The sequence below is a fragment of the Culex quinquefasciatus genome, chromosome 3 (genome assembly GCF_015732765.1).
Source record: "Culex quinquefasciatus strain JHB chromosome 3, VPISU_Cqui_1.0_pri_paternal, whole genome shotgun sequence".
NCBI lineage: Eukaryota > Metazoa > Arthropoda > Insecta > Diptera > Culicidae > Culex > Culex quinquefasciatus.
The window spans coordinates 198,011,158-198,037,722 of NC_051863.1; the positions used below are offsets into that span (position 1 = coordinate 198,011,158).

Here is a 26,565-nt window from a genome sequence, read left to right on the forward strand (position 1 = left end):
CACCACGACGGCGGGGCCACAAACAAACGCACTATACCGCGCGTTCGGTGGACATCGATGATTGGGGCATTCTTGGGAGAATGGTGAAAAGTGGGTGGTTTAAGGAGAATGACGATCAGATTGGACACTTTATGCCCCGCCAATTAGAAAGAATTTTCTTTCAAAAATGCAAGCATTTTTTTGAAAACATATTAAATGATAGAAATACGCTTATCTATTTTAATCATTTAAGATCCTTCCATTACCTTAAGTTCTTGTATATAGTACCGAACAAAAGTATATCGCCGCGTGATGCTATCTTGTCGCAAGTGCATTTTGGGTCAAATTGTCTTTATTCATCGAAACACATTTTAACTTAACTTATTTCAAATGGATGCGGGACAAAATATCAAAAGACTTTAAGTTGAATGTACAAAAGGTCTAAAGAGAAGTTAGAATATAATATTTAGTCTTAAATGTATCATCATGAATTATACTTTCAAAAATATTTGTTCGTCTAGTTTGTGCAGACTTGTTTCTTAAATATTTGCGCAAGTTTTTGCATTTTTTTAAACATGAGTAGTTCTAGAAAAAACTTAAATAAGAATTGTTTGAATTTTAACGTATTTTTACACTTTTAAACATAACCAACACTTGATTCGGTAATACTTATTGTGATTATTTTCTTTGTTTTAAAACTATTTTTTTTCTTGTTCCAGTATTTTTTTCTGTGAGATTTTCCATTCGTTGAAATATGGGCAGATCTTTAAATAATCTTTTATCAGAAAAATTCTTGATTTCAACTTATGTCTGAGTATTTTTTATTATTTTAATAGAAATTCTACTTGTTTCTAAAATTGAACTTTAGCAGTTTTTGAGATTTTTTTTAATTCTTTTTTCGGGCCATTTGCAAATATTTTTTGATGTTTATGTGACCACAAACCGTAAAGAACGGTCCGAAAAATTTCAAAGAAAAAGCAGACGTGCATCGAAATTATTTAAAATGCATTTTCTTCCTTGATCATCATTTTTTGCATGATTGAATTTGATTTTTTTGTAATTTTTTACATACAATACCGCAAAAATGTTTTTTCCGAAAAAAAATCATCATGACTCTTAATAAACTAATGATTGAAATACAACTATACTGGTTTGTAATGTATTCTATAATAGTTTATTAATTGAAATGTTGATTGGCTTGCAATTTGTTTTTTCTTGTCATCGGTTTGAGTCGAGGGATATTTATGGGTAATTCTCCGCCAACTCACACAGCAGTTGCCCCGACCCCTTTTCGATTTGCGTGAAACTTTGTCCTAAGGGGTAACTTTTGTCCCTGATCACGAATCCGAGGTCCGTTTTTGATATCTCGTGACGGAGGGCGGTACGACCCCTTCCATTTTGAACATGTGAAAAAGAGGTGTTTTTCAATAATTTGCAGCCTGAGACGGTGATGAGATAGAAATTTGGTGTCAAAGGGACTTTTGTGTAAAATTAGACGCCCGATTTGATGGCGTACTCAGAATTCCGAAAAAACGTATTTTTCATCGAAAAAAACACTATAAAAGTTTTAAAAATTCTCCCATTTTCCGTTACTCGACTGTAAAATTTTTTGGAACATGTCATTTTATGGGAAATTTAATGTACTTTTCGAATCTACATTGACCCAGAAGGGTCATTTTTTCATTTAGAACAAAATTTTTCATTTTACAATTTCGTGTTTTTTTAACTTTGCAGGATTATTTTTTAGAGTGTAACAATGTTCTACAAAATTGTAGAGCCGACAATTACAAAAATTTTGATATGTAGACATAAGGGGTTTGCTTATAAACATCACGAGTTATCACGATTTTACGAAAAAAAGTTTTGAAAAAGTTACTTTTGGCGTTTCTCTTTGTTTCGTCGTCCGTGTCTTTCGCGGGTGACCATGAACGGCCATGATCGATGACGACCAACTTTTTCAAAACTTTTTTTCGTAAAATCGCGATAACTCGTGATGTTTATAAGCAAACCCCTTATGTCTACATATCAAAATTTTTGTAATTGTCTGCTCTACAATTTTGTAGAACATTGTTTCACTCTAAAAAATAACCCTACAAAGTTCGAAAAAAACACGAAATTTTAAAATGAAAAATTTTGTTCTAAATGAAAAAATGACCCTCCTGGGTCAATGTAGATTCGAATAGTACATTAAATTTCCCATAAAATGACATGTTCCAAAAATTTTTACAGTCGAGTAACGGAAAATGGGAGAATTTTTAAAGCTATTTTAGTGTTTTTTTTCGATGAAAAATACGATTTTTCGGAATTGTGAGTACGCCATCAAATCGGGCGTCTAATTTTACATAAAAGTCCCTTTGACACCAAATTTCTATCTAATCACCGTTTCAGGCTGCACATTATTGAAAAACACCTCTTTTTTCGCATGTTCAAAAATGGAAGGGGTCGTACCGCCCCTCCGTCACGAGATATCAAAAAACAGACCTCGGATTCGTGATCAGGGACAAAAGTTACCCCTTAGGACAAAGTTTCACGTAAATCGAAGAGGGGTCGGGGCAACTTTTCCCGATTTCGTGTGAGTTGGTAGAGAATTACCCTTATACATTATTTTTTTTCTTGCTCAGGAATATGCTTGAGTATTTTTCATTATTTTAACCATAAGAAATTCTTTGAAAAGAAAATTGTGTTTAAAAAAATCAATCATATTTTTTTAATTTCTTTAATAAATCAAGGACTTGTTTTACTTAAATTTTGTTGTGCATTGTAAAGTTATTTCAATACAATTTATAATTGTGTCTGTAATATTCCTGTATCTGAACTTTAAATTATTATTTCATGAATAATAATAATAATATATTATTTTTATTAAAAAAATGTTGTTATTATGGGAATAGAGTTCTTTAAGTGAAGATCGTGATAATAAAAAAACCGTAAATTATTGTAAATATTTCTTTGAATCAGTGGAAAGAATCATTGCCTTTTTTAAAACAAATCTATGCTGTATTGTTGCAATATTGATTATTAGATCTCTCTTTATTTGTATCATACTTACCAGCTTGACATTCACGTTCAATAAATTAACGTTAAATTAATGGATTTAACAGCGCACACAAACCAAACTAATTTCAGTTAGTTTTCAGTTTATTTGATCGTGTTTTGTGTTGTTTTCAACTAAAAAAGCGGCCTGATTGTGGTTTTCAAATACTGTTGTTCAAAAGTGATGACAATTTTGTTTATAGTCCATAAAAATACACACACATATCAACGACAGCACAGACTTCAAAGCAGGACCGTTGGTTTGTTTTAGGGGAGTGAAGAGAAAACAATTATGAAGGGAATATAATAAGTTATGCAAAAAACTAACAAAAACAGAAAAATACACATAAAAAAGGTAGAAAGGAGTGCGAGCGCTTAAATTCGAACTAGAACGAAAAAAACACTCGTTGGAACCCACCGGAGATGTTGGCGTTGGCAGAGCGCGCGGCTGAGAGACTGTTTATGGCCAAGAAGCGGTATTCAGTAATGTACCTTTCGCGGTCCGTAACCGGCCGAGGCCTGACGGTGGTACGCGGACGGGTTCAAATCCGTCTGAAAAGGTGCTGGGACGTACTGCTGCTGCTGCTGCTGGTGGTGCTGCGGGGCCGGACGGTATACCGGGACCGGTGACTGCACATGGGCCCAGCCGCGTGGGCTATGGCCACCACCACCCACGATCTGGGGCGAACGGGGTGAACCCAGCGAAGCCGTCGAGGGTGACGAATAGCGATTCTGCTGCTGCTGGACCTGCTGATGATACGGGGCACTTACTGGCCGCGGGGCAGGTTGATAGTGCTGCTGCTGAGGGTGAGCCTGCTGGGGCAAAACGGGCCGACCACCGCTGAACGAAACAGTCGAGGAACCAACCCGTCCAGCTGGCTGATGCTGCTGCTGCTGCTGCTGAGGATACTTGGGCTGTTGATGCCCACCACCCAACGGGGATTTTGGGGTGCGGTGCGGTGAAACGTGGGAGGTGGTCTGGACCGCGAGGGGGTGGTAGTTTTTACAGGGATGATGATTTGCGACGTGATTTATTTTTCGGGTTTTTTTTTCATTTTTGATGAGCGAGGGTGAGCGAAAAGCGATTTTCGTATGTTCGTATTTTTTTGGCGTCGGAAGAAGAAAGAAGAACAAAAAAATTAAATTAAAAATGATGGAATCGTGCACTGTTTGTGCTGGTGCTCGGTTTGTCTGTCTGTGTGCGAGAATGTGTTTGGGAGCGAATGTTGGGGGAGAAAGTTTGTGTGCTCTCTTGCCAATCTTAATTATCCGGAAATCGAGCATCGATAATTAAATTTATATTATGAACCGTGTCGGTGCAAACTGTTGATGCGAGATGTTTGTCTAGCGGATTTGTTTTTTCCCCGATGGCTATCAATCAGTTTGGTGATTGAAATCGATGCCTGGATAATTGAACGTCAAATGTAGATGTTTTTTTTAAATGAATATTCAATCAAAATTTTTGTTGTGTACTGAGACATAATACAAAAGTTAACCTTCTAAGAAGGTATTTAATAGACCAAGTTGATATATTTGGCATAACCATTCATTTTTCATGTTGCATGCAAATCCAACAAATAATGGGATTATGTTCGTTACTAACTCAAATGAACTTTGTCTATACTTTTATTATTTTGTAATAAGAAACAATTTAGCATCATTAGTTTTTCCTGATCGATTTGGTGTCTTCGACAAAGATGTTGTTTATAATTAGGACTATTCAGGAAAATAAAAATTTTTGACCCGTAGTGGTTCTAAAAATACAATTTTCTAAAATAAAAGTGATTTCCAAAAAATATCGAAAATGTAGTCAACAGATAAAAAATAATAAATAAAGGCTAAATGAAATTTGCAATCGAATGGGTTTTTTACCGATTATTTAATAAAGGGCAGCGTTTTGGAGTTAAAGTCATCTCAGGCTGTAATTCTCGGATTTTATTTATATAAAAAAATTTTGAGGGAACATATTTTTGAAGAGCTGAGATTTTTTTTTACCATTTTCTCTCTGAGACTTTGAAAATCGGACAATTGGTTTTAAAATTTGGTCTAAAATATGGAATGTGGAGAATTATGCATTTATAGACATGTCAATATTGAATTTAATTTTTTTAAATTAATATTCTTAAAAAGACCAGAAAATTTCACAAAAGTTTTACTATTTGACATTGAAAGGTATTTCAGAAACTAATTGATTAAGTTTCAAACTCTAGGCGACAAAATTGTTGGAAATTTACTCAGCTTTTAATTCTGTTTCGGGTATTTTTAAAATGTCAAAGACAATTAAAAAAATCGAGTTGGGGAAAATGCTTTTACCCGAGAGCAAACAGCATAATTCCTCTTGAGAGTAAACAGAACATGGCACGGAAAGTGGGGTGGGAAAAGGGGGTTGGGAAAAATTCTTTTCCTGTGTCAATAAAGTGAATGTGTTGTGAAACGAGTTGCACCAGTTGGAGAATGCTGGTAAGTTTGGTAATGTCAACTATCAACTATTAGAGTAAGGTTTTAAGGAACTCAAACCTAAGGTATACTAAAACGAAACGAAACTAAACTATTGGCACTACGCCCCCCGGGCATGGGCTTCCTCTAACGTGGAATTTCTGCTCCAGCGCCTCTGACGAGACAGGAGAAACCGGGACCGACGTTTCACTTCACCATCCGATAGAAGCTCAGTGGATAAGGCGGGAATCGAACCCGCGTCTCATAGCATCATCGGGATCGGCAGCCGAAGCCGCTACCCCTGCGCCACGAGACCCAAGGTATACTATAGTACTTAAAATAAAAAAAAGTTTTATACTTTTTGTGATAAGGCCTTGCACATTCTTATTCAAGTTTATGCCCTATCCAAAACGTTCTTAAGTGTTTGTAATCTATTAAGGATACATTGGATAAAATTTATTTCTCCATTTAATCAAATAGAGCATTTTTAAGCTTTTTAAAATTTTAAATTTTGGGACCGCAGACATTGAAAAACCATGAAACCTAAAAAAACAGCATTTGTATAAATTTATTGATATTTGGCTAACTTGTGACAGAGGAATAAAATTTATAATGTAGAATGCATTGTGTGAAACTTTTTGCTTATTTTTTGAAAATATTGTACCCAAGTAACATTTTTTGTCGTGTATCCTTAAATGCAACTATTTCGTAACACCAAAAATGTGCTATTTCCACGTAGTTAGAACACTCGTTGTGCCCTGAAAAGCGCACAAAAAATTTGTGTTGGAAACACGCTTGTTTCAACTTTGTTACGACAAAGTTCCAGAAACAATTTGTTTGTCTAAATATGCCGGTAAAGCAGTTTGTTGTGTTGTCATGATGTTGCCATTATGTAGTCGTTTAATTTGCGCGAAACCAACAAAAAACTTTTTTAACAAAAAAAACTAAAGTGCCCCTGTCGGAATTCTGGACTGGTATCTTCAGATCCTCACACCTTGCCTCTACCACTGAGCCACGGATGAGTTAATATAAGGGCATATGGTTGGGCTGAACTGTATCTAAGGATTTTTGATTTCAATAATACTCTTAGCACACAAATCGGGCTAAGTCACATGTTGCAACAATGGAACTAATAAGTTTTCATTATGTTTCGATTACAAAACGAATTGGATTGTTGTTGAGTTGTTTTCAATTCGAAAGGTTTGCAACATTGCAAAGTATTGTTGCTAAAATATCATTCTTATGTTTCTACAGCAAAACCAAACAAAAACTGGACTTAGTCAAATTTATCATGTTGCCAAATGCTACCTGGGTAAGGTCCCCCTCGCCCATGACCAGAGCTGAGAGACTAAAACGTCAAAATAAAATTTGCACCAGTCTAAAAAGTTAAATTTAAAAATGTCGTGTACCTTCTTTTTCCGGAACGTCTTAACCCTAATCTACAACTTTGCCCAAGACACCAAAAATTCCTTCCTAATCCTGATTTCATATTTATACACCCAGTTTTAACAACCAGCCCCCAAAATTGTATGGAAAAAATAATTATGTAAAATTACTTCTTTTGACGAAGCGAATACAATGACGAAGTTTCATCCAGATAAAACAAAACAAAGTAAAGTCGATTTGTGAAAACGGAGAGAACTTCTCAGATGGTTTTTGACAGTTGACAAAGAATAATTTCTGGTAGAAATGTTTTTATATCAGCTTAATTCTTTGCTAATACTTTGTTTACAATATTAGTTTTTTTAGGCAAGATTTGCATAACGTTTGAACAAAACAAACCCGGAAAGAACTTTCTAATAAAAGAGCTACCAATTTCCTGCATTAAAAAGCCGATCATCATCTTATTTGATCACTGCTTCAATCTATGAAATAAGCTTACAATTAACAAGGTAAAATCCTACTCAAGAACCTCAAACAGCTTATATTGAGCATAACTCCCAACTAGCCTTTCTCTATGCTCTTCAATCAATTGGCATCCCCCGCAAACACCTTCCGATTCAGGTCAAACAACATTCCTTTATTTGTTCCTAACCACTTTGCTCCCTCCGCTCGGGACAAAACAGAACTTTGTCGGTAAATAAAAATGATTGACATTCTTAAGCGTTACTTAAGCGGATATTTTCTTTCTTCCTGTGACTGTTGCTTTTTCCCCTCTCAAGCATAGTCGTGTTCGATAAAATGATGAATAAGAAGCACAAACAACTTCGAAAAGGCTCCCCAGAATGGTTTCAATCGTCCTGTTGCTTGTCGTATTTGAGGAAATCACCTTCCCCTTATAGGGAGCACGCGCACTGCTGTAAGGAGGAACCTCTTGAAGGAAACTCACCACCCCAGTGAGGATCGCGAGAAAAGACAGCGCCCGGGACAGCGATAAAGCTGGTTGTACTTCAATAACTTAAATTGAATTCTTGCCTGCGGAACTGGACGCGAAAATCGTGTTGGGGAAAATGCTTTTACCCGAGAGCAAACAGCATAATTCCTCTTGAGAGTAAACAGAACATGGCACGGAAAGTGGGGTGGGAAAAGGGGGTTGGGAAAAATTCTTTTCCTGTGTCAATAAAGTGAATGTGTTGTGGAACGAGTTGCACCGGTTGGAGAATGCTGGTAAGTTTGGTGTTGTCAACTATCAACTATTAGAGTAAGGTTTTAAGGAACTCAAACTAAGAACGAACTTCGTTAATTTTAAATTTAAATTATTGTTTTCAATATTTTCACTAATTTTATTTTATTTTCATTTTACAAAAATAAAATGGTTTGTCGAGGGATATTCAATAGCAAGTTATTCGATGTACAGTAAACAATATCGTGAAATATTCATCGATGATAACTTTTCCTTAAAACACTCTAAATGTACTCTTCATCGAAGCTTTTTTCCGACTTTTCCTAGAGTATCAGTTCAAAAATAGTGTTCAAAGTAAAATAACACTTCTTCAAACCCTGCCTCACCTTCTACCTTAAATTACAGCAAACCAGCCAAAAACAGGTCCCTAAACTGGACTCCCACACACGTCACTGGCACACGGTTGGCCAAAAGTGGAAATCCTCTCGTCGTGGAGTGGATTAAGCTATTTCCGTTGTTCCTTGCTGTGCGAAGCTTTTACCAATAAATTTTCACCAAATTAGGGGGAGGAGCGGCGGGGGAGGTACGAAATTCAATCGGTGCTTCCAAAGTTGAAAAGCTGGCAAGTGAGCAAAGTGAAATCCTTCAGCTGAACACTTTTTTTCGGGAAGGGAATTGGATGAGTGGCCAGTTGCTTTGTCCGTGTGTGTGTGTGTGTGTGTGTGGGATTTTCCTTTCGGAAAATAAATGTGTGCTCGCGAACTGTCCATTGTGTGTTGGGGTGGACTGTCGGAAAGAGGGGATGAGCATACACAACAGCAATGAAATAACAAAGTTTTTCATGTTCCGCGAAAAAAGAAGACGAAGCGAACGATGGACGTCACCACGGCTCATTGCGGATATAGTTCGTAAATTGAGAGCTTCGAGAAACGAATGACTGGTATCAATTTAAATATGCAAAACAGATGCTTCCTCCGGTGGGATTTGTTCCAGCGAAGCTTCGGGATTGTTGTCCAATTGGGAAAATTCAAAATTAAGAGTGCAGAGGGCAGATACAGCAGGTTTCGAGAATACCCAGTTGAATCCCAAATCAAGAGAATTGTTAAAAAGTGAATTTCTAAGAATGGTTGATTTAATTTGCTCATTTGTTCACAACGATGTTTCGACAGTAAATTTCAGTTAAATTTCAACTCGCTCTCGCAAGCATAAAATCATACAATTACCTAAAAGCTTCTTCCTTTTCCCGCACAAACTTTCTAATGTAAACTCGTTAAAAAATGTTGAGCTTCTTTCCGGTTGGGGCGTGTGGATGTTGCGCGCCAGGATGTTGCCACGAATATGTGATAATTTGTTTGCCGTCAAATTTCTCTAAATGACTTCTTTCCTCTGGTGTGTTTAATGTGTTGTCATTTTTACTCGTCTAATTTAGCCGAGAGCGCGAATGCCAGGCGCTTGACTTTTCCGACGGTAAGGCACTTGGCACAAGTGGCAAAGTGAGAAATTTGAGTTTGGAAGTTATTGTCGGTTGTTTGCCTTTAACTGCGGTACACCTTTACAAACATAAATAAAAATTATCGTTGGACTTTTTTGTTGGGTTTTCGAAACATGGATCTGGGGAAAGTTTATTGAATGTTACCCTGGATTTTAAATAGATATATCCTCAAAAAAAGAGAGTTGTTTCACAGTTAAAACTTTAGTCAAAAAGTATAATTCAGATCTATGCAAACGCTTTATTTAATAAAATATGCAAAAAAATAGCATTAAACAGTATATTCGAAAGAGTTAAAAAGCGATTTTTTTGCAAGAATGTTTACTTTGCCCATTTAATTTTATGAACACAATTTAAAGAAAGGTAGACAAAAAAAATTCAAAAAAACTATGCAATGGACTTATGTGTCATTTCAATCCAAAACAATTTTAGTTTGCCTAACATTACCTAATATCCAAATTTATTTTTTCGAGTTCCTTTTTAGAACGTCACAAGAAGTCACTAAATCATGTTCCTGTTCGCCAATATATTTATTCTAATTCAATATAATCTTGATAAAAAATAATATCTAAAATAGCTTTGATAGCATCAGAGATCACAAGGCATTAAGAATAAGTTTTGTTGAAGTTTATAAAAATGCCAAATTTCGTTTTGTTTGACTGCTTTTAAATAATTATTCAGATCTAATTTTTCATTGAGGAGAGACAACATAAAAATCTGCCTTTTTTGTATTATGACCGAGTTTTTAATTGAAATTTTAAAGAAAATTTGTTTGTGAAAATATCGTTTTATCAAACAAATTATTTTTGCTGGTCAAATATTATTTAAAGAGGATTTCGAGACAGAAGCTTAGCGTTGATGACCAATCAGGTCATAAGAGTAAAATCAAGGGGAAAATCTAAAAAAGCTGGTACATTACACTCACGAAATATCTTGTTCACCACACAGAAGGGCGGAAAAGATGTGTTTGATATAAAACGCAGCGCATTAAAATACACTGTGTTTAATAAACTTGAAGCTATTATAATGACATTCAATAAATTTCACAAGCTCCAATTTCCATTTTTTTATTCAATAAACGAAATTCTCGTATATTTGATAGGTTAGGCAATTGCTCCTAAATCCATCCAATTTGGCTATTTTCATTATTAAAACAACTTATTTTGCAAAACTGTTGATAAAAACGTGCTTGCTCACTTCTTATTGAACTTTTATTTTGGTTGAAAACTCACTACTTTTAATTGCTTTAACTGCTCAAAAAATCAAACGACCCCTAGGTCTTTGTGGTCTCTACGGCAAGTTTCTACTCGAACCTGGGAGTCCGAAGGCTTGAATGGGAAGGGTACCCAAACTTCTTTCTACTCCAAGAAACCTTCCACCCTTGGTTTCGAACTGATTACCTTTGGATTGCGAGCCAGTGGAGCAGGCTTGGTTTGGTGTATTGTTTTTCTTTATAGCAGGGAGACGACTCCCACACCTGGCAGGGACCGACTATTTATTGCTACGCTCTTTAAGTTAAGAAAAATACCCATTAAAGCTGCAATCAATCTTCCATTCGCCGGTAACGACAAATAATTTCTACTCCATCGATTGCTCCATGACACCTGAAATGGGAATGGTAATATAAATTCAAGCCGCTTCCAGTCCATCAAGCTGCTGATTGTATTTTTCTAACTCAATTCCAAAGCACACACTCGTGCCTGATCCATCAAACTGCACAATGCAATGACATTCTATGGTGCCGAAATGAGAGAGAGAAAAAAAAACTGGCCAGCCACCGGTCGCTGGTCACACGTACGTGTGCGCGCACACAAACACACATTAGCAAGCGCACCGATCGACACCACGAGGTGAAAAGCAGATCAAAAAGCCCGCCCCCACCTCACCTTCACCACCCAAACTCGTCGCCAGGACACGACATCACCCATAAATTCGCTCGTCTCGCTATAAATTCTAAAGCGCTATAAATTTTCACATCGCATCAGATTGCACCTGTTTATTTTTCACCTTTTGCAAAAAAAAAAACGGCCACCCACCACCTTCTATGTGGCAATAGTACTGGGTGAGGCCGCGCAGTGTCGTGTGCACACCACCTCGGCTTTGACGGTTCTCGGTGTGAAAGGTGTCCGACCTTTGCAACCTGCTCTGTCATTTGATTCCTTCAGCAGCAGCCAAAGCTTCTCCCCCCCCAAACGAGTCGATACTAAAATTCGACGAGTGCGAAAATATATATCTTCATTTAACGTTGCGAAAATAATTTCCCCAAATAGGGGATCACGATTCGAATAACCTTTTCATGGCTGTTCGTAAAAGAAATCGACTTATGATAAAAATTTATCGCTGTTTCTTCATTAAAATTAAAGCTCAAAATGTAACAAAGACCGGGCGTCTGCATCCGTTTTGGGAATTGCTGGGCATTTAAAGTTCAATCTGCTGTACTTGTTTTGAACAAATTTCGAAAAACAGAAAATCATTTTGACACAATGTCAACCTGAGACTTACCGCACAGAATTGTGTTTATTTTCCCGGCGCTTTGCGCCGTTTCCCATCAGCGTGTAACTTAACGGTCATGATTTTTACTCCCTAATGCCAGTGTAGAGAAGCGTGGCCAGCCGGATTTACCTGCTTTTTCTTTCCCCACCGGGATCGGGATTATTTCCCTTTGCCAGGCTGCCAAGCTGATCACGGTTCTATGTGGGTCTCGGTAAGTCCTCTGTCTGGCTCACACAGGAACGCCACAAAATTCCAAAATAAATCAAAATTATCTTCGTACCTTGTAAACCGCAAACCGCTTTATCGCAATCCCCTATTATTACGACCACAATCACTTTTTACCTTGGTGCCTGATTTTTTTTTTGCTCCTGGCCAGGACCTTGGACGGAACAAACGGGACGACTCCTGGCAGGACCTCCCAAAACCCGACCCGCGCCACCCCGTCATTGTGTGTTGTTGTCGATAGCGTTTTTTATTAGCTCATTGAAATGCAAATGATCGGGTTTCACCAGGTTTCCGTTTCCTCCTGCCTTTTTTCCAGTTTTATTTTTTGCACGATTATGTTTCTCTTAAGGCTTGGCTTAGTGTCGTGCATATCGATGGATCAGCCGGCAACGAGGTAGCTCTCGCATATAGTCGTATGGGAATTGGAAGAAGATAAAGGTGAACCAGCCACCAGAAAAGGGGAAAACAAACAACACGATGTCAGGCAAAGTTGAAATAGTTGGGTGGGGGGATGTGTTTGTGAACAATAGGGATCCACCGATTTCCAGCGCAAAACTTCAAACGCAGTTCAGAAACAACGGTTTGTCCAGGTTTAAAAAAATGCAAAAAAGGAATGCTACAAGGCAAGGCTTAGAAGGCAACGAGACCCGGAAACATGATTTTTTGAAGAAAATGGTTTCACGAAAATCCTCGAAAAACGTCTTTTTTGAACCACTCGGCTAGGACCACCCTAATCGCCAAACAAAAGAAAATACGGGTCTTATAAATTTTGTCAAGGAACTTTGCTGTTTTAGGTATAGTCATTCAAGAGTAAATTTTATGGTGTCAATATTTAAGCTAACATTTTATAAGGGCGTAATATTTTTAAATTTTAGTCCTGGTTTAAAATTTTTGAAAATATTTTTTTCGCAAAGATCGGAAAATTTCAAGAATGTTTCATACTTATACATTGAAAATCGGACCATCAGTTGCTGAGATATCGACATTAGAAAATGATGGGTTGTTAGAGTGAGACTTAGAAAACATCAATTTTCCTGTTTTTAAACCTTTGCATGGCAATATCTCTGCAACTAAGGGTCGTATCAACAAAGTTCATAAAAGCAAAATATAGAGAATTTTCTCAGCTTTTCAAAAATATGTTTTTCAAAGGTGGGAAAACATGGGCACTAATTTAAAAAAATAAATAAAAACTGCGACTATTTTCAAAAAAATACCTAAAAATGGCTATAACTTGAAAACGGTGCACTTTATCAAAAATTCACTGAAGTACTTTTTGATTGCAAATTCGATTTTACATCGAAAAATAAAGTTGAATTTTTTGCGACCAATATTTCGATTTTTAGAAAAAATTCTGTATTTATTCAAAAAATCATAACTCAGTCAAAGATTTTTTGCCCATTCTAGAAATTTCTGAAAAGTTGGCATTTGATGTCCTCTAAAACATTTAAAAAAAAATAGTGTTTTTTTGCAAATCAAGTTTGAGTGACAAAAAGTGAAATTAAAAATCACAATTTTTTTACCGTGCATAATTTTTTTTCAGTGTAGTCCATATCCATACCTACAACTTTGCCGAAGACACAAAATCGATCAAAAAATTCCTTCAAAAGATACAGTCTTTTGAATTTTCACATATCATTTTTGTATGGACAGCTGCCAAATTTGTATGGAAAATTATATGAACGAACTAATGATGCAAAATGGCTTCTTTGGGCATACCGAAAACACCAAAAAAGTTTCAGCTGGATTAAAAAATACAAAAAATCGGATAACCGAAATTTCAGAGAATTGGTTTATATATATTCCATGTAGTTAAATTTTTTAAATCGTATAATTTCTGTTTTTATTTAATTTTAATTCTTGTAATTCTAATTTTATTCTCAGAAAAAAAAATCAGAAAGCAGCACTGAATTTTAATACAAAGTTGATTTTTTCAGTAGATGATGTTCTTAAATTCTAGTCTATTTGCGATGATTTACTGTAATCAGTTGTATGTTACGAGTTTTCATATATAGTTACAAAAGTTGCCTAATTTCCACGGTGTCCTACTTTTCCTTCAACCTTACCCTCCCAAAATAAGCCTCGGCTGGCAAATGCATGAATTATGTTTGTGCACACATGTTCCGATATTTACTCATAGCGGGCGTTCTGTGTGTGCTTCTCTATGTGTGTATAGTGTGTACAGGGACTTTCGTTTTTATTTGCACCCAGCTAACATTACGACCGGAAAATAGGTCCCACCAACAAACGACACCTTAGCTTTGGGCCAATACCGGGGGCCAGGTGCCAACAAAAGGCCACACGTTTGCACACGATCCGCGTATGGGACAAAATATAAATTTCCACCAATTTTCTTGCGGCAGTCATTTGCCATAATTTCTTCCCCTCGTACACAAGTTGAGCTTTTGGCGTGCGTTCGAGGAGGAGGTAAAAAAAATGGGCTCACGTTTACGACTTGAAAATTTTCTTCTTTTTTGCCACACCATAAAGGTGGTGGTCGCTTGTTAGTGGACGATTTATGACTGATTGTTTTAGCTTTTTTTTAGTATTTCGTCCGGGCCCTATCTCTCCCAGGTGAAAAGACATAAACCATTTGTCGTGTTTTGTGGGGATTTTTTTTCTTTGACGTCCGTTTGCCGCAAATTTGTGGCTGATTTGACACGTGAGTTTTGTCGTTTAATTTATGAGCCCAGCACGAAATTGGGCACAAAATTGCACGGAATCGACACGAATTATCGCCGGAGTTGGAAATGAAGCTTTTATGTCTTTTTAATGGGGTAGGATTTTGTTTGAAACTTTTAATTATTTTTGTTTAAAATAATGGCGGGAAAATTTTTCGCGTTTTCCCCAAAATCCCATGAATGATTCAACACTTTTTTCCGCACTTCTCGATTATCTTTTACAACCTTGATTTTAACAAGCTGCACTGCCTGCAACATTAATTATCAATTTAAAAAGCACTCGCAAATCTCCCGGTCCTAAACGGTTCCTCCCCGTCTTGTGTAACGAAGTCGAGTCCGCAGTTCCTTATTCAATTAAAAGATCCCGTCACCATCTTCCCCGCCATGGTCTTTCGGGAACCGTCCGTCGTGGCCACGGCGCTAATGAAAAGGCTGCGGTCAGCCTTCATAATCGTAAGTTTTAATAAACTTTTGTTATCGCAGCCGGCAATCAAAAATTTCAATTTGGCTCGCTCGTAATTTACTCCCTAATTTGATGCCAAACCATTCGGTTCATTATTCGCAGCCGTTAGTTTTAACGAGCCACCGCTGGACACGAGGTTGGAAGAACTGGACCATCTCGCACGGACCCAGCGTCCGCGCTCTGAGGGGCCGGCCATAACAAATAGCAGTCCACCACAAGACGGCCACGGCAACTTCCAGGGAGCAGGGAGGGGGGTTTTGATTCATTAATGAAAATTTATATATTTCCCGACAGAGTTATAGAGCCTAGCGCTAATTGTCCGGGAGCGGCTCCCATGCCAGCTAAGTAATAACATTTTTCGTTCCATTATAAACTAATTTAAAACTTCATATCCCACCAACTATTCACCGCCCCAAACCAGTTCTACGAACTTCGAATGGGTTCCTAAAACAACTCCCAGCCCCGAGTGATGATGAAAACTGTGATGACTCCCTTGCGATAAGGATTTCCACGATAGAAGAGTGAATCTCTGTGCTTTCTGTAGGGAAATGCTTAAACAGGTTAACCATTTCGGGAACTCCGAAAGTGCATCGAGATGGGGTTTGCGTTTGGAGCACCAGACTGTGCGAATTTCGAGCCCGAGAGAGCCCTGTTAGACAACAAAGAAAGTCCTGACGGAATTGAGTTTGCGTGTGAGATTACGGTTTGAAGAAAGCGTTATTGGTGGTACCTCATCAAAATATTTTTCAACTCAACTGTAAAAAAATCATTACAATATAACTTAAGGGATTGTTGAAAGATTTTGTATCAGATTCTGTTTTCAAAAAAAAAAAAAAAAAAAAATAACTTCTTTCTTCTTAATAATTTTAATAAAATAACATCGAAATTGATGGAAATATTTAATCATATAATTCTCATCTTTTTTAATGTAATTTGTATACAGATTTTGACCGTTTTGGTTTGCATTATTTTTATCTACATAGTATAAACATTTGTAAATGTGGAAGTTTTCTTTTTTTCTTTTTTATGAAGACCTCAATTTAGACTGGAAAAATTGTATTACACTGGAAAATAATTTAGACACGTTTTTGCTTGCATATAAAAACCAAACAAAATCGTAAATTTTAATTGATTTTTTTCTGTATTATAGCTTTTTTGCTGCTGAAAGCGGAGCGGCCGTGGCTGACTGGCTACGGTGTTCGCTTTGTAAGCGAATGGTTCTGGGTTCGATTCCCATCTGCTCCCAACGAGAAAGTTAAGAAAACATAAATTTGAAATGATAAATATGAACGAAAAATCAAAGTCGCTCGAGGCGGGGTTCGATCCCCCGTCCTTTGGGTTGGTAAGCAAAAATGCTAACCACTAGGGCATGGCGACTTGGTATGCTTGGACTGGAATTAGGAATACTGTTACAGAGAGCGAGTTGTGGCGCTATAACCACGGCAAATAGTGTCCAGGGCATTCGTGGAAATACAATGTCCCATCCCAGAGGGTCCCGGAGTACCAAACCTTCTTAGCATGGTGCTCCCAACGAATACAACCAAAATCTCGGAGCGTATGGTGGTATGGTGGGGACACGCTTCTTCCTCCCCTGTCGATTCAAAATTGTGTTGTTGTTCGAACACTCAGTGCTCAAACTCAACCTAATTACGAGTCATCTCTGCGATACGGCTTTACGCAGTAGGCCTGGCCGCTTTAACGCTTGTGATGTTTCAATGCATTCTAATGCAATGGCGCACTGCAAATGTTAATAAATGACAAGAAGAGTGCTAGGCGTCATCTAACCTAAGGCACTCTCCAGGATCCCTTCGAAAGATTGGCTGCGCTAGGGTCTGATTAGATTAGATTAGATTAGATTATAGCTTTTTTGCTGCTGAAAGACAATGTCAAAATAGCTGAGAATTCATGAATCTTTCTTCAAACTAAAATTTGTATTTTTCTTAGATCAGTTAAAAAGTCTATTTCTGTAAGGTTGAAAAATCCGATGGTTGAATACCACCTATTTTTAGATTTTATTTTATCTGAGTTTTTGTGATGTAAGGTCATTTAATTGCACACAACAAGAAGTAAATCTACACGTAATTTTGCGTCTCTGACACAAAACTTGTCACATTTTCAGATGTAAAAATCCTATGATTTTTTAATTGTGTGATCTCAACATTAATTCATGAGCCAATTTAGTGTAAAATTGTATACAAAATCAAACAGTTTTTAAACTAAAATTCATAATTTTAGTAATTATTGATTCCCTCTTCTGAGGGAGGAAGGAAGGAACTGAATATGATTAAATAAATTAAATTAAATTAAATTAAATTACTGTATAATCAGGAAAAGAGATGAACAATAAATAATTAGACTTAAATTGACTTGAATTTACTTATATTCCTCACAAAAACATTATGATTCTAAAAATGTTCTCCGATCCGATCAGAATTGATTAGACGCCCTTAGAGAGACTAACGCTGTGTTAGAGTGGTCCAAAAATCTACAGAAAAAAAACAAGATCGTAACTCCACGCCATTTCAACCGAATTTAGCTCTCTTGGACGCAACTGAAAATTTATTGATTGGGATTTTAGAGAAAATTGTTTGTAGTTTCAAAAATCTAGCCCTATTTTTGAAAAGGTTGCTCTATTATCGAGTTCCTTGGCTAATTCTACATAACATATCTCAAAATGGTAATGTTTCACTAACAGGATTCCGAGGTATGATTATTTGAAAATAAAAACTGCGATTCAGCGCGTCGCGCGCAAAAAACGGTAATTACTTTAAAATTTGGTTACTTAGAATTTTCCTAACCGTCACAACAGTTTCATAATAAGGGTATTGAAATTACTTTCGAATGAGGCATACAATTTCAAGATCTGGTCACCCTACACAGTAGAGGTTGTTGAATATTATCTCTTTAATGGTGAAATTTTACCTCAGTTTGGCTTGAAAAAGTGACATTTGGCCAGAAAGTGATGTTAGTCTGTAAACAAGCACGAATAGGGAGCGTTCTTACATTACCTAACGCAATTAGAGGAGGAGGGGGTTACGAAAATGGAGGGAGGGGGGACTGCCGAAAAATTCTGTTACGTAACGCAAAATTGGCATATCACTTTAAAAATCCCAAATTTAGCGTTACGTAATACAAGAACGCTCCCGTGGAAATCTTTTATGCTTATTCAATTCTATTTTGTCGAATTTGTAAACACAAAAATGTTTTCAACATCGCCAACATTTTTTTTCGATTTTAGATGTACGACCTTTTTTAAACGTTTAATTGTTATATTTTACCTATGTTGTTATGGTCACCTTTCCTATTATTCGAATACTTTGCTTGGGAACCATGCATAATTCATGTGGACATTTTTTTAATTCAGGAAAATTTAACAATCTAATACAAAAAATAAAAAAAACATGTATGCAGTTTGCTGTGTTAAATATTTTTTAAGATTTATTTATTGTAGGAGATTTATTTATTGTAGGACAAACAAGATTACAAATTCGGCAAGTTTGATATTTGGCACTATGCAAAATGGATTCTATCGTGACATTTTGCAGGGCGAATCAAATTTTTTCAAAATAAATTATCTTATTTATTTAAAAAATATTATTGATTTCATATGATATTTTCTATAGAAATGTGATACAAAAAAAATGAATCATTCACATATTCGGCACATTTCTCTAAAATATGCTTTCAGTAGACCTCAATAAAACACATTTTCCAGAACCTTTTCAATTAATTTAAAAAATCATCGGTTATGGTGGCAATGTTAACTAACAAAGGTGATTTATCGCGATTTGGCTATGAATTGCCTCTCGGTGCACTTGCACAACAACAATAACCTTGAACGCAATCATCCCTCTGAACCGATTAGAACCCAAATCAACTTCCCCATAATTCATTAGGTGCGGTCGTCGTCGCCCATCAGCGCCAATATCCGGCTAAATGGAAAATTCCGAAACTATTGACTCCACTCATCTGGTGGGCCCTCGACATTCCCCCGGTCTACACAGAAAAAAATATGTGAATTTACTCGACACGGAAAAAATGAATCACATGTAAACTCAGTTGATGTAAACTTGAGATTCGACGTAAACGGTTGAATCTCACGTAAAATCATGTTTTTACGTATAATTTGTTGCAAATTTACATCAAATTGCATTTAAATTTAAATGTTTAATGACGTGCAAAAGTGTTACATCATAAATGATGTAACATTCATAAATATTTTTTTTGTGTGTAGCGCACGACTCTCCACGTGGCTCAACTTCATTGGCGGTGGTAACCACAAAACACACACCGGGATGGGTTATTAAAATAATTTCCATGTTCACCAGATGGCGGCGGCGTCGATCTGGGCCGAGGTCCTAGGCCTACCTTCCAAACCCATCCAAAGAGGGAAGCGAGTCAGAGCGAGATTGGTTTGGTCCTACTAATCAATGCAAATGGCGAATGAAAGGACTGTGACTGCGTCGGGTGGCACTAATTTTCTCGTGGAGTTTATACCTTTGGCAAGTGCAGCACGTGGAAATTCATTTGGTCCGTTGATTATGTGGCACTGCAGGGTGGAAAATTCTGCGCTGATTAATCGTGCTAATTAAGGGAATAATTGTGGAGAAATTCCTGGTTCTAATGGAGACATTATTGAGATTTGCGAGCATTGGCAGGGCGGCTATTGAAGCTGATTTGTTCTAGGTTGAAATTTGGTGAATCTTTGTAGTGCAGTGGCACCCTTACAAAAACTCAATCATGAAGAAAGCGGCAGACGAAATTTCCGACAGCTGTACCGACGTCAAAACTCAATTAAAAAACGTCCCCTTTTTGATATGGCAAATTTATTGCAAATTAAGCAAATTTTTAAATTGACCAGACGACGACGGCCACGAGTGCATCGACAGATCCCGACCGGTGCCAACTTCAGTAAAGTGCAAAAAGTGTGACCGGGGGATGCAAACCGAAAAGCTGTAATTTTTTTCAACCTCAACATGATCGCCGACGTGACGGTCCCCAACCCCTACCCAGTTTCCCAATGGTGCTCGCGACCTGTCGATTTGGGGGTTGAAAAGTGAAACAATATTTTGACCGAAACCCGAGAAGGCATATTTCATAATGGCGTTGAGCGCAAGTGTCACAGCTTTTTTTTGCTGTGCTGTCCACGTCGAGTGGTCATTTTTCGAGGTTTTTCGCGGAGCAAAAAGCAAAAAGAATGCTCGCTGACCTGAATTTGGTTTGCTCTGCAAGTGCTCCATCTTTCAGAGATATTTGTAAAACCATTAGAGAGAGAACGAGAACGGGGATGGGGTGGATTTCACTTCATTCGGATTTCATGTGACGATATGTGGTGAAGGTTACACATTTTAAAAAAATGGTGTGCGCTGTATTTTGGCGATGACAACCGGGATGCAAACCTGTCCGGTGACAGGTGAAATTAACAGTTCTTTAGAGGGACGTTTTAGGAGAGGTTTAGGAAAAGCAAAAAGAAAATTGTAGTCAATAAACACGTTTTCTAAAATAATTTTTTATACAAGTTTTATAGGGTTTTTATAAAGCTGTTTAGTGTATCGTTTTTTGATCTTCAACATAAAAACAACATTCAACATGGAAAACAAATTTTCTCAACTAACAATACCGCCTAACAAATTTTTGAACATTTTAAATAATACGCTAGATAGAAAAGAAAATAGAGCATGTTTTTTAATTATTTTTTTTTATTTAATTGAAGCACTCCAATTCTGCGGCACATTAAAAAAAAGAAAAAAAAAAAAACAAACAAAAATTTCATGTACTAATAAGAACTTATCAGAAAAGATAGGAACCACCATCCGGGGGAATCGAGACACATGGAGCGAATTTGGACAGCTATTTTAGCCATGTAACTGCACAACGTTTGGATATTTGATATTGGTTACGAATAGAACAGTTACAGAACAACAAAAAAGTTCATCGTTTTCCAAATTTCAAGCATTTATGTGCTTCAAAAACTGCTAGCCCAATTCAGACTATTCCTTATTCGCATTTAATATCTCAAAATCAGTATTTTTGAAATTTTTCAATGTGCAAGACAAGGGGACAAAAACCCTCAACTTTTGAACTTTAGAGAAGTACGGACATAAATTTTGCAGCCAGCGTATGTTTTTTTAGGGGGACAGGGGGTAATATGCACCCCCTAAGGGAAAACTGTGATTTCTCATCCATAACAGCATTTCTGTGAAAGAATTTCGTTAGATGTTCATAAATAACTATTACTTAACGTCATCCAAGTGAAAAAAGTCTTTGAAAACCTCAAAATTGTTTAAAAATAGCAGATTTCTAAAAATATTTATGATTCATTTCAAACAACCATGCGGGGCAATATGCACCGCAACATTGGGGCAAAATGCACTACAACAACGGGGCAAAATGCACCACAACATGGGGCAAAATGCACCGGGTAAAAGCAGTTTTCACTAGTCACCACTAGATGACACCGCTGTTTTTACAAAGGAGCTTCACAGCGGTGCATTTTGCCCCGACCACGCTTTTTGCAGAAAATTTAATTAAAAATGCATTTTTTGATGTTTTTGAACTCATCTATCTACAGAATAATAAAGATTATGGCAAAACAAATATGTCTCAACACTTACAATAACAATAAATGCTTTTTATATTGTTCAAAAATCATAATGAATGTTCAATGAAAATTAGATGAAAACACAACAATTTAAAGTTTTGCAAATAACTTAAGCTGTTTTTAAACCACGATGCTGAAATTTTTCTAGCATGGTTTAGCAGTGTTAAGCTTACAATTTCTATGATTTTTTCCCCGGAAAATTCTTCCAAATACCGAGAAATGCAGGGGGTGCATTTCGCCCCGGGGGTGCATATTACCCCCTCTCCCCCTAATATGATTTTCCAATAAAGTTTAAAAATAATGGATTTCTCTACCATTAAAAATCAGTTTGTCAAAATAAAAAAAAAACGGAGAGATCGGAAAATTCAATCAATGTTATGTTTTTTTACGAACTGTTGTCGATCTATTCTAGTCTTTTGATAAATAATGTCTAGTTGGATAATAGGATTCATTGCAAGACTGTATCTGTGATTTTTTGATAAGCAGAAAAGAGGAATACTATTAAACTCCAAACGGCAATAAAATAAATAGATGCATTTCATCAAAAAATTAAAAATATAATTAAGTAAATCAATAAAATAATTTAATGTTTTTTTCGATAACAAATTCGATTTGGCATCAAAAGCTGTAGAGAGGTTTTTTTATAAATGAGATTTAACTTTTTCCGAAAAAAATTTCTTTGAGAAAAATGTAATAAGTTTGATTCAAATATTTTACTATGTTTTTGTTGCCACCCCTTTTAAAATTGGCCCGAAAAGCGAGGGTTAAAAAAACGTTTTTTAAAAAAATAACAAAATTTTTATTGAAATAGAATTTTTATCATTTCATCTGGACACAATTTGGCATTCATTTTCCGGCGTTAATAATATTTAAAGTTTAATGCTCTTTTGCCCCCTTCCCCTCAATTTTGGTTAGAGTCGAGAGACATAAATTTCAAAACATATTTGCATAAAGCTCAAAAATTGTTGATATTGTCTGTACTTTTTTGATTTTGATAAAAAATTAGGCACTCAAAAATGGGACACGATTTTTTTTCTTGAACCTATTTTTCAATATTTACGGGGGATTGTATAAACTATTAGAAAGTTTAGTAATCAGTAGTATTTTCAAGTTTGAGACTATATTTTAAATTCTGCTTATTACAAATTGTTTGAATCATCAACTCAAAATTATAGAATTATCATCTAACAAAACCAGAAAATTAAAAGGATCCTCATCATCAATACCAACTGAGAAAAATATTATATGAATTGATTTACCAACAGTCTCCAACCTCTCCTAGTTGGCAGTTCTAATCCCTGTCACAAAATCACCAGATGCACTTGAACGTTGACAAATGACTTAGGCCTAGCGTACGGTGGTCGTCCAAGTATCGCGAGGTGTCAAAGAAAAGTGTTTCTAATTTGATTTATTCATAATGAAACCCCTTTGAAAGTTACATTCATCAAAAGGAAGGCTCGGTTTTAATTCATTCAAAATGTAATTAAGGTTGATTTAAAAGGTGTTTCACTTTCTTTTATTATTTTTTTCTGTTTGAAATTCTAAGCTTTACATTCAGACGGATGAATAATGTTTTTTTTTATACGGATGAGCTGAATAATTTGCGCGTTTGCGCTCAATGATTCGCAATAATCTACTAATGAGGTACTTGAAAGCTTTGGAATATGTTTGAAGCTTCAGAAAAGCATTATTTTACTCACACATGATGCATTCAAAAACATTCAAAGATTTAGGCATAAATGCAGGCTCGTTTCAGCGCAAAGTACGTCTGAGTGCGACGGGATGTGAAACTTCAAGTGCCTTACATTTTACTGTTTTCATTCATTCATTCCCAACTAAAGGCAAAGTTCACCGTCAAGGAGTGAGCCGATGGGGGCGGTTTGTTTCGGATGAATGTGCTTCAAAAAACATCCATCTATGCGAGGTTCGCGCACCGCGCAATGGAATGCACTTTACGAGTGTCCTTCTGGGGGCAAAGTGTGGATCCACTTGACGATAATTTCGCAGTGTTCTCGCCCTGGTGAATGCTGTCGCATTACACCGTCGACCGATTGCCAAGACTCTTGGGAGAAAAAATGCGCCTTTCTCGCGGGGGAGGGGCTTTTCAGCTTTTCCAGTGATGCTTACCCTTTGAATTGGGATGATGCGTTCGCGGGGCTGCGGCTGCTGTTGGGCTGGTTGTTGATACTGTTGAAAAGCGGGTGCTTGTTGTTGAGGTTGCTGATAGTACTGCTGCTGCTGTTGTTGCTGGGGCTGCTGCTGCTGTACCTGCTCGTACTCGTCACCACCCTCTGCAGATGGTGGCCAAGCAACGCGCTTCAAACCTAAAAGATGAATAGAATGAAAAAATACTAATTAGTTGGTGTTGAGTGGTGTAACTTGAGTTAAAACCAGACAGGTAGGATTATGATATATTTACATTCTGATGTAGGTTTAGAGATCAATGTATAGATAACAATGAAATGTGGTCTACCTGAGTAAGAGTTTTTAAGATGAGTTTTAAAACCGTCACGAGTTTGATTTTTTTTTCAAAAAATCCCAACTCTACACGATTTCAACCGATTTTAGCTCTCTTGGAGTCAAATGAAAGGTTATTAGTTAAGCTTTTAAGTCAAAATAGTTTGAAGTTGCAAAAATCTGGCCAAAAATATTAAAGGATTGCATGAAAACTTGCTGAAAACTTCAAATGTTGTTTTGGAGGCCTCGAGACTAAAGCGCCAATGTTTGAAAATATCTTTATTTGATATTTTGGAAATTATGCATAATATATTCAAAATGGTGGAGTTTCATTAACAGCATTCTGAGACATAAAGAAGATATAAATTAGGTGTGAAATTTATGTACAAATGTACGCTTGATTTGATAGCATACTAACTTAGTTTTCACAGCAAAACAATGATACCCGCAAACATTTCCAGTTTTTTAATTCTTAAAATCAAATAACAAGTCTGTATAAAAGGAATTTCAAGTAACCCAGAGAAATCTCTTTTTTAATCCAATCATATGAATTATTTTATTATCACGTGTTTTGATAACTTTGCATTCTTTGCATCGCTAGTTATCATTACTTCACGAGAAGATTTTCTGAAAAAAATATTGTCAAATTTTGACCGAGGATTTTTTTTGCGAAATTTTTTAATTGATTCTAGCACATTTTGTAAAATTGTTTTTTTTTTCATACTATTTGAAGATTTAAGTGATATCAACCTTTGAGAAAGAAACGTTTTCGACCGTTGGTTTTTGTCTGACTGTTTTTCAACGTAAATTCATCATAAACTTATTTTTGTTAACATTGACACATTCACAATCAAATCGACGTCGTCGTGCTATCTTGTCGCAGCCGCCATTCTGACGTACCGAGAAAAACGCGTTTTAATGTTTGACCTTGAACATTCAAAAACAAGAGCACGCAATGTAAACAATAACAAACACGTTTTGTTTGGCTCACCATTCTGTGCATTGTCCAAAATTTTGGTTGAAGTTGGTTGCTGGAGTCCCGAGTTATAATTACAAATGTTTACGGTAGTCTAGCTTGTACGTGCGACAAACGCATCCTGACTTTCCTGGCCTGATCCCATTGGCCTTTTGTCGCACTTACATCAATTTTCATGGAATGACAAGATAGCACGACAAGATTGAAACTACTTTCATATGTAAAGTGACAAAATGCACGGAGTTTTTTAGGTTTTTGTTGAATATCTCAGGATTGAAATCGAATTTTGGGGATCTGTGAAGGTCAAAAGGTGAGGCATTGTGAGCTGCATAAAATGGCGTTCTTAACTCAATTTGGCCCAAAATGCACGTATGACAAGTTAGCACGATGGCGACGAAATGAAGACAATTATAAATATCACAACAATACTCACTTGCTGGTAATATTTTTGGTTAACCAGCGATTCCACGTCAATAGGTAGGATCCAGATCAAAAGTTCTCTGATTTGCCTTGATTTTTTTTCGATAGAAAAGCATGGTACTTTTAGTTCAACTGATATTTTACCGAAATCCATATTTTCAGAAACACATTTCAGCAAGAAGCTCTTTGGTCTCGAGACCTTCTAATCGACAACTAAGTTTTCATTTGCTCTTTAGGTGTATTTAGCACCTTCAAAGCTTCGTTTCGCCAAGAAAAATGTCTATGCAAGCCATGAAAGTGAAATTATTGACAACCGGAAGAGATTTTTAAAGCAAACAGAATCCAAGGGACCGTCGAGGAAGAGATCCTTCAAGTAAGAGAAAATATCAAGGAATAAAGCCAATCGAAGTATGAGCAATTCTCTACCAAAACCGGAAATGGATTTTATTTGTATTTTTTGATTTGGTTCAAACTTTGTGGGGGCCATCCCTATGACCAAATATGCTATTTTGTGTCATTGGTTCACCCATACAAGTCTCCATACAATTTTGGCAGCTGTCCATACAAAAATGGTATGTAAATATTCAAACAGCTGTAACTTTTGAGTGAATTTTCTGATCAATTTGGTGTCTTCGGCAAAGTTGTAGGTATTGTTGAGGACTTTTGAGAAAAAAATAGGTACACGGAAAAAAAAATTGCAGATTTTTTTATCAACTTTTTTTCACTAAAACTCAATTTCCCAAAATACTTTT

General features: G+C 36.5%; 1 protein-coding gene across 6 annotated transcripts in view; it reads right to left on the reverse strand.

Annotated features, from left to right (window-relative positions):
• Nucleotides 1–26,565, reverse strand: part of LOC6031090 (putative mediator of RNA polymerase II transcription subunit 26) — a 215,100-nt gene that overhangs the window by 65,193 nt on the left and 123,342 nt on the right. For 4 of the 6 annotated variants that reach the window (XM_038258644.1, XM_038258642.1, XM_038258643.1 and 1 more), the window contains 2 exons: nt 24,088–24,284; nt 3,505–3,990 (listed from right to left, as the gene is read on the reverse strand). In XM_038258644.1, the coding sequence (XP_038114572.1) occupies nt 3,505–3,990; nt 24,088–24,284 (683 nt within the window). Of the gene's footprint in view, nt 1–3,430; nt 3,991–24,087; nt 24,285–26,565 lie in introns of all 6 variants that reach the window. The other 2 variants (XM_038258640.1, XM_038258641.1) reach the window with 2 other exon arrangements.